At 55.3% G+C, this 10,629-nt stretch overlaps 1 protein-coding gene across 1 annotated transcript; it reads left to right on the forward strand.

Annotated features, from left to right (window-relative positions):
* Positions 1 to 5,212: 5,212 nt before the first annotated feature.
* On the forward strand, positions 5,213 to 7,194 carry LBX2 (ladybird homeobox 2). Its single transcript, XM_070798410.1, has 2 exons — positions 5,213 to 5,744; positions 6,809 to 7,194. The coding sequence occupies exons 1-2, from the start codon at positions 5,540 to 5,542 to the stop codon at positions 7,192 to 7,194; spliced, it is 591 nt and encodes a 196-aa protein (XP_070654511.1). The 5' UTR covers positions 5,213 to 5,539.
* Positions 7,195 to 10,629: the final 3,435 nt, after the last annotated feature.

Here is a 10,629-nt window from a genome sequence, read left to right on the forward strand (position 1 = left end):
GCTCTCCTTGCCCTGTTTTGTTCTGCCACACACCCCTGCTTTATCCTGTGTCCTGCTTCCCTGTTGAGACGTCTTCTTGAGTTTCATCGAAAAGGAGGACCTTTCTGTGTTGGTGTCCCCTCAGTGAATTACCAAAGGACAGCCGTGGAGAACCTTACGTATGTAAAACTCAGAAAGTGAGCTGAGTGAACCAGGTCACTCATAGCTTCCTCTTCTGGTGAAGGGAAGGGGTGCTCTCGCTGTCCTTGAACGCTACCACGTGTAAAGCAGACCTGAGTGCATCAGGTGTCCTAATTCAGTAGTGGTGAGAATGGGGCTAGGGTCTGATAGTGGCCACTGCAGGATTGAAGAAGAGTGATATTTTAAAGAAAATACAAAGAACTGCACCATGGGAGGAGCCTTTAAAAAAAAATGGGATGCAAGAACACATTGGGGATCGTCACAGTTGGAAACCTGCTGTCCATGTGAGATTCAGGTGCCTGGGCTAGGTGAAGCCAGGGTGTGGAGAGGGTGGTTGAGAGAAGGGAACTGGTTCCCAGAAAGGCCACCTTTTAGGAACAAGAGGGAAGCAGCAGGGTGAGAACTCTATTGAGTACTTTAGCAATCATTCCTTGTCAGTTTGAGCCAAACAGTAACAAAGGAGGGAACTGGAGGCCAAAGCAAGGTGTTTTTCCTGTAAGAAGCTAATGGGCTGCTGTGGAATCTGGGACAAGCTAAATGGTGCAGGCAGCATAGATGTTGCCAGAACCTGATGTTAAAGCCTAAATCTGGCGCTGGCCAAAGTCTGACAGTATGAGTTCAAGGGGGTCGCTGAGCATAGCTTGTGAGGGCTGAAGGTGCCTGAGCTTCCCTAGATGGAGACTGGGTGGCAGAGGACTTGGGAAAGGGGTTAGTGAAAAACCCTTAACTGGCCAGAGGAGCCAGAGACTCCGGGGGCAAAAAACCTGAGCTCTCTCCCAGGACACAGCAGGCCAGGGCTTTGCTCCCCATGGATGAACCTTGTAGGCCAAAAGAAAGGCCTATGTGGAGGGATTGCAGACGCAAGGCAGAGCCCTAGGTACAAGCTGGGCAGGGAACAGGGCCCAGGGTGGACACTGCCTGGGCACAATTCCCTCCTCGTACCATATCCAGGATTCCTGAATCTCCGATTCTTCAGGACTCATGCCTGATTTGTATCCCCCACCCCCTGCCCCCAGCTGTTCTTGAAAGCATAAATTCACCTCCTCCAGAAAACCTTTCCTCAGTCAGAATCAGGCCTTCTTCCAGAGTCCTTGGCCTGCCTCCACACCAGCACATATCTCGAGGATTTTGATTAATTATATCTATCCCAGGGTTCCCTATTCTCTTCTCCCTGAATATAAGCTCTGGGTAGTCCCAGGCCCACTCAAGCCACAGTATTCAGATTGTTCTCAAGGCATTTGTGTGTGAAATGGCATTTCCAAGGCAGGTGGGGTGGGGTAGTGGAGGTAAGGAGAATGGAAATACCCCTGGGGACTTTTTCTGGCATAATAGTCCAGTTGGGGCTTTGCGGCAGCTTGATGTCTAGCAGGCCCAATCAGAAGATAACTCTGGGGGAGACCTGAGAACCAAGCCTTAGGATGAGGCCTTTCATGACACATGACATGCAGCCAAGAAGCCCCAGAAGGCACTCAGGCCTGGATCTGGGGTGGCATGGCTCCCTGCCTGACCCCCAGCTCAGCAGAGCCTTCTTTTTTCAGCAGCAGTGGCAGCCGGCTGATGCAGGCCATCTGCAGGTACCTCGCCATTCTCTAGCTATGGGTCCATTACTTCGCTCCCCAGCCTGCCCCACACAGATCCTGCCCCTCGGAATCACTTGGGTCTCTATCTGTGCCAGGGTGGGCAAGTCAAGCCCGCAGTGCTCTTGGGCTCAGTGGCCCAGAACACACATGCCTGCTCAGAGAAGCAGCTGTAGGGCTGCCCCAGCATGCTCCCAGTTGCCCCAGACCTCATGGGGTGCCAGGGTGGAAATGTCAGTCCTCACCTGCAGGGCCAAGCTTGCCCGTGCTCCTGATGCCCTTTCTCACCAAGCTCTTTTCGTGGTCCACGTTCACCTGGGCACTGAGACTTGCTCTCCCCTTTGGCACAGAGGAGTACAGGTCCCTCTCAGGCTGGTCCCTCTCCCAGGACTTGGAGGTGAGCGATGGTAAGGAGACAGGGAAAAGGGACTTCCCTGGGACAGTGCGCCTCAGGGGGTATGCCAGTGTCGGGCTGTGGTGGAGGTGGTGAGCATCCCACTGCTCCCCGACCCCAGCCTGCAGACCCCCCGAGTTGGCAGCAATTGCACGGAGAATTTTGTAAAAGGCCTAAAGAACGCACAGACCCAGCGTTCTGGAAGTAAGGAAGATTTATGTCTGAATCGGGTCACTCTGCATTAACGTTTTCTGAAAGAGAAAACCATCCCAGAGGTGTGTGAAATGGAAGGACTTCCGGCCCCAGCTCTTCTGTCTGGAGTTTCTTCATTTAAACACTCATGGCCCTCTCATCCTGGTTAACAGGTTTTCTCTAAGATGGGGGGATGGTGAGGAGAAGCACGCCTCTTGGGGCTGTCCTTCTCGGTCGTCCACCACCCCTAGGAGGTTATTCTGAGGATCCTCGTCCCCGCTTCTCTCACTCACAGAACTCAGAGAAACGTGTACGGTGGGAAATCCAGGGGCCTGAAGGCCATTTATTGAGCCGATATCAAGAAGAGGGGGTACATCGGGGGTAGGCCTGGGTACAGGCATCTACAAGATGAGAGGGTGAAATGGACAAAGGCAAGTCAGAGATGCAGTGGCAGGGAATGAGAAATAAGATGGGGGTGATGGGGAAAGGGAATTCTGAAAGAGGGTGGTGGGTGTGTGTGAGAAGGCATCCTTAAGTGGGAGTGGAGGTGTCTTCTGAAGAGAAAGTGAGAAAGAGGGGATCTCTACCAAGTGAGGGAGCAGAGGGCCCCCGAATGTCCTCTGAAGGGACAATGGGGAGAATCCATCAAAGAAGGGGAGTGGCAGGCAGGAATGTAGGCTCAAGTCCTTCTCTAAGGACCCAGGGCAGAGAGGCTGGGGCCATGGGTATGGGTGATACGGCAGGAAGAGGTGCACTGGAGCGCAGCCACTGTCAAGTTGGGCTTGGGGGAAGCCTAGGAGACAGCTGAACACCCCCTCCTCAACCCAGGTTTAATCTCTTAATCTCCCTCATTAATCATCCCCCTCCTCCTACACCCGTCAGAGGATCTGGTTTCTCCCCAGCTCAGGTTCCAGGGGCTTTGCTGGGAAAAGTCCCCTCCTGAGGCCCCACAATTGTCTGGACAAATCCCTGGCTGCTGGGATGACCTTAGCTGGTCTCTGCTGTCAGCAACCTCTTCCCTTGACTAGTCTCTCCTTCCCTCTCCTCCCCAAAACCCACATCTGGGGATTGCCCAAGCCCATTGTCCAACCCCTTCTGTAAGCCTGGCGGCAAGGGGAAAAGGTTGAGAGACAGAAGGGGAGGAAAGCAAAGGCCCTTCAGGAGCGCTCCACAAGAACACACAAGAGTAACTAAGAGCAGAAGAGATGACATAAAAGCTACATAGAAGATGCATGAGTAAAGGTCACAGTGTCTTTTTGGTGGCAGGACATGAGCTAGGCAGTTCCTACAGCCTCCCTAGAAAAACCTTCTTTGCAGACTAAGTGAAACCACCAGCATGGTTCAGAGGGCTGAGGCCTCCTGCCTCTCTGCCACCTGCCACCATTAATAATCAGTTAACAAGGTCCTGAGGCCTCTCAGCTTTCCACTGTCTGCTCTCTGACCCAACAGTGGGCCCACTGGGCTGAGTTTATTGCTTAGGCTGCCATGAAGGTACTATGTGAGTATCTGGGTGTGTCTCAGGGGACGGGGAGTGTCACTGGAGGGAGTCCTTTATCAAGAAGACCCTGTGTTTCTCCACCTTTGTTGGATGTGGACTAGGTCAATGCCTCCGGTTACATGAGGTTCCCTGACCCCCATTATCAAAGTGCCTTCCTGTCCTTGTCAAGGAATCTTTATCCAGGTGTCTTGGCTCTCCCAAGCTCTGTTTGGTGCACCCCATCTTCAGGCTCCACTTGCCCCAGAGCAGACAGGTGGACTCAGGGGATCACAGCACAAATCGTGGGAGGAAGTCTACAGAGAAGGTGACCAGGAGGGACTTCATGGCACTGTTTGAAGAAAACAGAAAACCCCGCGTTCCCTAGGAATGGTGAGTTCCCCAGGAGTGGCAGGGCTTCTCTGCCTCTGTGATGTGACCTATGAACAAAATCCTTGCCCTGTTGAACCTTCACTGGTGAGCAGTGCTGTCCCAGAGCTGCCTTCTTCCTACAGTGGAAGGATGTGGTGTGAGCCCAGGACTAGAATAAGTGTGGGAGAGAAGGAAGACGGGACTCGGATAAAATAGAAAAGAATATCCCTGGTCTTAGAATTTGCAGTTGGGTTTGTAGGGGTTCTGTCTCCAGATCTGGTTGGGTAGATGAAGTCTGCCCTTGAGGTTACTCTTCTACAGTGAGTGGCCCTGATGCTCTGGGGCAGTGAGTGGTCCCCACTGTTGCAGATGCTGGGTGGTTTTTGGGCCTCTCCAGACTGAAGGACCCATACTCCAACTATAGGAGCTTAATAGGAAGACAAAGACAGACAGATCGACTGATAGATGGAAAGACTAATCAGGAGGCCCTCTGTGGAGGCCAGTCTTCACTGGCCTCCTGGGCAGTAACAGCAGCTCTGGTTTGCTGTGTTCTCTTTCCTGAGATTCAGGTCTCCGGCCGGTTCTCCGTGTGTTTAGACTTCCTCGAGGCCTCTGAGACGTGGCAGGACGGCCTTGGATTCGGCCAGAGAGCCAGAAGAATCCACTCACCTGCGCTTGCTTCCCCGTGGCATCCCCAGAATCCCCGGTTACAGTCGCCCTGCCCTCCGGTCCTTCCAAGTCTCCAGTCCCCCAGCCCCCAGCGCCGCGCTAATAACTTCCAGCCGCCGGACCTCTTTAAGAGAGTTCCGCAGGGGTGGGGCGGGACGAGGGGGCCAGGTCAGGAGATAGAGGTTCTTACTAGGTGAGGCTGGGGACCCTACCACTGTCAGCTCTGCTCTTCCTTCTTGAAATTTCGCAAATCCCCAGCCGTTGGGGCCAGGGAAGGCAATTTTATTGCCGACGACTTTATGAGCCAGAGCTGCGGCTAGGCGGGGAGTCTGTGGTACACAGAATCTAGGGGCCGCCCAGGACGGGCCCAGCCCGAGTGTGCACTGGGCCGCGTCTGGCAGCGCAGAGTAGCCCTGCGGCCCGGCCTGGCGGGTAGTTCCGCCGGTTTCTCTCCGCACCTCCCCACCCTGTAGAAATACCGCTGCCGGGACGTCTACCAGCTCCAGACCCACCGCGGACCTGGGGTGGGGGGTGGGGGCGCAGGAGGAGGGGCACACAGGCTCGGGCCCAGCGCGGGGGGCGGGTCCGAGGCGGGGGGCCCAGATCGGGAGCCGCGCTGGGGCCCAGGCAGCTGCGGAGCCGAGCGCGGCAGGCGGCTGGCCCGCCACAGCCCCGCTGGCCATGAGCTCGGGATCCGAGCCCCGGACATCCCTAACATCCTTCAGCATCGCAGACATCCTAGGCTCGTGCATGATTCCCCGAAGGCCCTCTGTGTCACGGCCTCCAGAGTCGAACCAGGGTCCCACGTCGCCGCTGTGCGCGCTGGAGGAGCTGACTAGTAAAACTTTCCGCGGACTTGACGGGCACACACCGCAGCCCTCTGAAGGTATAATTCTGGCGAGGTCGCACACTGTGACTTGGCCTTCTCCCCATTCCTCTTCCAGGTTCCTGGTCTCGAACCTTCGTTCACCCTGGCCGCTACCCTAACCTGCACCCTGCCCGCGGCCCATGTGCCGGGGTTTGCCTCTTCCTCTCCTCCCCTCCCCGCCGTTAGTTCTCAGGCTCCGCTGCCGCTCCTGGAGGCCGTCAGCGCCGGGGGAAAGGACCAGACTGTCGAGAACTGAGCGACCCTTGGGTCCGTTCGCTGTAGGCGGAGCAATCGCGACAGAGAAAGGCCGGAGAGGAGACAAAAGGCTGTAAATAAGTGAGCTAGGGTTAGGACCGCAAAGAAAATGCTGGGAGGTGAGGCTCGGGCCTCGCAGGGTGACCAAGCTCCGCTCCAAGCTGCTCTCTTCTCGAGAGGGCTGAAGGAGCAGAGGGGCCCTAGAGCCGCAAGGGCCGCGGGACTCTGGACTCTGTTTTTCCTCGCCCTTTGTACCCCACTCTCCCCCTTTTGGGCCCGAAGAGAGTGTGCTTGTGTCATCCAAAACGAATAAGCCCAGAATGCCCGACACCCACGAGTTTAAAACAGGGCATGATCAGGGTTCTGTTACAGAACCCTGGCTGGCTAGGGTTCTGCCAGCTGGCTGCCCCTACTCTGACCATGGTCGGCCCCCGCCACCGGTGCCGGCCTGATCTGCAAGTCCGCTCCAGCAGGGGCTCCGGAAGGCCTCAGAGTCCCCGCCCTGTACTCCAGACGGTGCGCCCGTTCTCCTCTGGCTTGTCCCGCCTTCCTCCCAGTCCCCCGACCCCGCGAGATGCCCTCATCCTTCTGCCTCCCAAGGGTACCCTGAGGCCGGCTCCACTTTGCGCCCCACCCCCCGGGCTGAAACACCACCGTCGCCCCTCGAAAAGTTCGGGAAGGGTCCGCGGCTCTGGCTCGGGTTCGCCTTCTGGCCCGCACCAAACCTCCCCCCTCTCTGACTTGACCCCACGCCCGCTTCTCCTCGAGGACCGAAGTCTGACTCCCCCAGGCTAGGATCCTGGCTGACCCCCACCCTGTCCCCGCAGGCCGCGCGGCCCAAGGCGCGCTGGGCTCTGGCCAGGCTGGCCGCAGACGACGGAAGTCACGCACGGCGTTCACCGCGCAGCAGGTGCTGGAGCTGGAGCGGCGCTTCGTCTTTCAGAAGTACCTGGCGCCGTCCGAGCGCGACGGGCTGGCGTCTCGGCTCGGCTTGGCCAACGCGCAGGTCGTCACGTGGTTCCAGAACCGGCGCGCCAAGCTCAAGCGCGACGTGGAGGAGATGCGCGCCGACCTGGCCTCGCTGCGCTCGCTGTCCCCAGAAGCCCAGTGCCGCCTCGCGCTGCCGGACGGCGCCCCTGGCCTCGGCCCTGGCCCCGCCCGGCCTGACTCTGAGCTCCACCTTTCTGACGAGGAGATACAGGTGGACGATTGAAGGCAAAGCTGCCTCGAGGGCTCTGCGGCGCTGACCTCCGCGCCCCCGCGCCCTGTCCGGGTTCCGGGGTAGGAGGGAGGGTGTCGATCCGCGCCCCTTCCGGCTCACAGTCCAGACGCCCACCTTCCCCGATTGTTGAGAATCAAGTCCAGACTTTGCTGCTGCTGCTGCTGCTGCTGCTAAGTCGCTTCAGTCGTGTCCGACTTTGCGACCCCATAGACAGCAGCCCACCAGGCTCCCCCGTCCTTAGGATTCTTCAGGCAAGAACACTGGAGTGGGTTGCCATTTCCTTCTTCAATGCATGAAAGTGAAAAGTGAAAGTGAAGACGCTCAGTCGTATCCGACTCTTAGTGACCCCATGGACTGCAGCCTACCAGGCTCCTCCGTCCATGGGATTTTCCAGGCAAGAGTACTGGAGTGGGGTGCCATTGCCTTCTCGCAGCACTCCTCAATCCTGGCGCCCAGAGCAAAACCTCCTGATTATTGCGAAGATTCCATGCTTTGCACTGTGCCGAGCGCTGTAAATCCGATGTTTCCTTTAACTCTCATAGCAACCCTATAAGGTAGGTGATACGGTTATGTCCGTTTTACAAAAGAAGAACCCCTAAATCAGGATGTAGACCCAGGCATCCAGCCAGCCTTCAGATCTGGTGCTTGTCAGCTTTCTGCTCCAGGGACGCTGGGTGAGGGGAAGGGCACTGGACTCTGATAGTTGCCAACCCCTCCTCTAGCCCCCGCCTTGGGGCTTCCCTGGTAGCTCAGCTGGTAAAGAACCCGCCTGCAATGCAGGAGACACAGGTTCGATTCCTGGGTCGGGAAGATCCGCTGGCGAAGGGATAGGCTACCAACTCCAGTATTCTTGGGCTTCCCTGGTGGCTCAACTGGTAAAGAATCCGCCTGCAATGCGAGAGACCCCGATTTTATTCCTGGGTTGGGAAGATTCCCCAAGGAAGGGAAAAGCTATCCCTACTCCAGTATTCTGGCCTGGAGAATTCCATGGACTGTATAGTTCATGAGGTCTCAAAGAGCTGGACACAACTAAGCGACTTTCACGTCACTTCTCTTCAGAGGTCGCCTTAGTTCCAGAACGCCACTCGGGGTTTGATCCGCCGCCGCCTGGCAGACCTTGCACCTAACAGACTGGTGCCAGAGTGACAGCGTCCCACCTGCCTCTCCTCCTTCCCCACCCTGAGGCCATTTGTTAATAGGGTCCGGACTTTTGTCTTTTTCCCCAGGAGAGTCCTACACTGAGACCCAGGCAAAGTGATAAGCGCTGGGAGAGGTGACGTACCCCTGCTTCTGGGACCTCCACCCCACCTTGCGCTGGTGGGAAAATGTCCCCACCAGGATGGTGGTGGTGGCCCCGGGACGGTGGGGAGGACTGATCCTACACCCTGAGGCAGAGCTTGGGGTAGCTGCTTGCCGGGTAGAGAGCCCAGCCCACCTCCTCCAGCAGGCTTTCCTGAGATAATTTCTAAGGCTGCTGATTAATCATCCTCCCACATGTGATGGGGAGGGAGTGCAGGTCTTCCCTGAGCTGGCCATCCTGGTTCTTGGTTAGGTGCCTTCCTGCTTCCCCATCATTGACTGGAACAGATAATGACTACTAACTAGTATAGAGCTAAGAACCTGTCATCTATCATGTACAAAAAGTATTCTTTGCACCTGTGTTGCCTCTTCAGTACACATATACAACACACACATACCTCCCCTGGTTCCTGTTCAGGATCCCTTCTGTATTCCCTTCATGCTCTTCTAAAGTCTGCCTTTCTGGAAACTTTAAATTGGAATGACCAACTCATTCGTGTTTGCCTAGGACTTTCCCAGTTTTAGCACAGAAAGTTCCACACCTTTGGAAATCCCTGTCTCAGGAAAACCACGATGTTCGGTCATTCTGCTTTGTTTAAGGCACTGGGTCAGAACCCTACCAGTTAGCAGTGTGAGTGTGGGATAAAGTGGAGGCAAGGTGTCAGGAGTCCTATGGCTCTGGGTCAGAACCCTACCAGTTAGCAGTGTGAGTGTGGGATAAAGTGGAGGCAAGGTGTCAGGAGTCCTATGGCTCTTGGGGAAGATTCAAGCCTAGGACAGTCTAAGAGGCACTGGGGAGGGGACATTGCTTTTGAGAGGCTAGAACCCTCCTCTACTTAAGCCTTCCTAAATAGAATTTAGAAGCCCAGGGCTGCCACCTCTTATAATCAAGCCTTGAATAAACAAAACTCAAACCTGTAACACCAAAATAGCCTCTTGGATGGGTGTCTCCTCTCCTAGGTCCTAGAGCTGCTGCTGCTGCTGCTGCTGCTGAGTCACTTCAATCATGTCTGACTCTGTGTGATCCTATGGGCTGTAGCGCACCAGGCTCCTCTGTCCATGGGATTCTCTAGGCAAGGGTACTTGAGTAGGTTGCCATGCCCTCCTCCAGGGGATCTTCCCAACCCAGGGATCAAATGTCTCCCGCATTTCAGGCAGATTCTTTACCTCGGAACCACCAGGGAAGCCCAGGTCCAAGAACAGACCTTCTCAAATATCAGGATGCCTCAGAATCACCTGGAGGGCTTACTGAAACATAAACTGTTGCGCCCTACTCTTAGTTTCTGATTCAGAAGGCCTAGGGTGGGCCTGAGAATTTGCATTTGTGAAAAGTTGCCAGGCGACACTGATGCTACTGGCACAGGGGACGTGCTTTGCGAACCTCAGTCCCACAAACTCCGGCACTTTGTGAGATAAGTGGCAGTTCAGTTACAGCCCTCTCTTTCTGGCGTCGGAATCATGAATGTGTAGGACAATTTCAGATAAAAACCAGTTTATTGAACACTCACTATGTTCCAGACTTTTGGTAGGTATTTTCTCACACTTTCTCTTTCAGCCCTCATAGCAGCCCTGTGAGGTAGGGATTGCCCACATTGTACAGAAGAGGAAACTGACGCACAGGTGTTAAGAAATCTGCCCAAGGCGACACAACTTGTAATGACAGCCTGCATTCCACCATACAGTATTTAAGAGGCCTGCAACTGTAAACAAAAGAATCTGGGAAGGCCTTAAACAAAGGAGGTGTCTCAGAGCCGCCTATCTCTAGGTACAAATGGTGTTGAGTAAGACCCATAGGGCAGCAAGAGTCATTTATCCTGATAAACCGTTCTCCAAAGAAAAGCATTCTGGGACGCCTGCAGATCCACATTTTAATGAACTGAGAGTCCCAAGCAGAGCCAGGGAGGAACCAGCCAGGAGGAGCTGTCAAGATCTTAGAGGAAAAACTAGAAGGAGGTCGTGTTTCTTATAGAGAAATTAGAGAATTTTAGTTTTTTTAGGGGCAGTGATCCTGGGTAGAAAAACGAAGTAAATTCACACGAGGGAAACGCTGGTTACAATGCCCAGCGCTGGAGTGGAGAAAGAGGAAAACCAAAGGGGCAGAAGCCCGTGTATCTGCTGAGGCTCCAT

This window comes from Bos indicus, chromosome 11, assembly GCF_029378745.1.
Source record: "Bos indicus isolate NIAB-ARS_2022 breed Sahiwal x Tharparkar chromosome 11, NIAB-ARS_B.indTharparkar_mat_pri_1.0, whole genome shotgun sequence".
In the NCBI taxonomy this organism is placed as follows: Eukaryota; Metazoa; Chordata; class Mammalia; order Artiodactyla; family Bovidae; genus Bos; species Bos indicus.

Excerpts from the sequence above, each read along its gene's own strand:
- LBX2 (XM_070798410.1), top strand. The coding sequence starts at position 5,540 with ATGAGCTCGGGATCCGAGCCCCGGACATCCCTAACATCCTTCAGCATC. Across the intron at positions 5,745-6,808 it reads CACACCGCAGCCCTCTGAAG|GCCGCGCGGCCCAAGGCGCG; the intron begins GTATAATTCTGG and ends CTGTCCCCGCAG.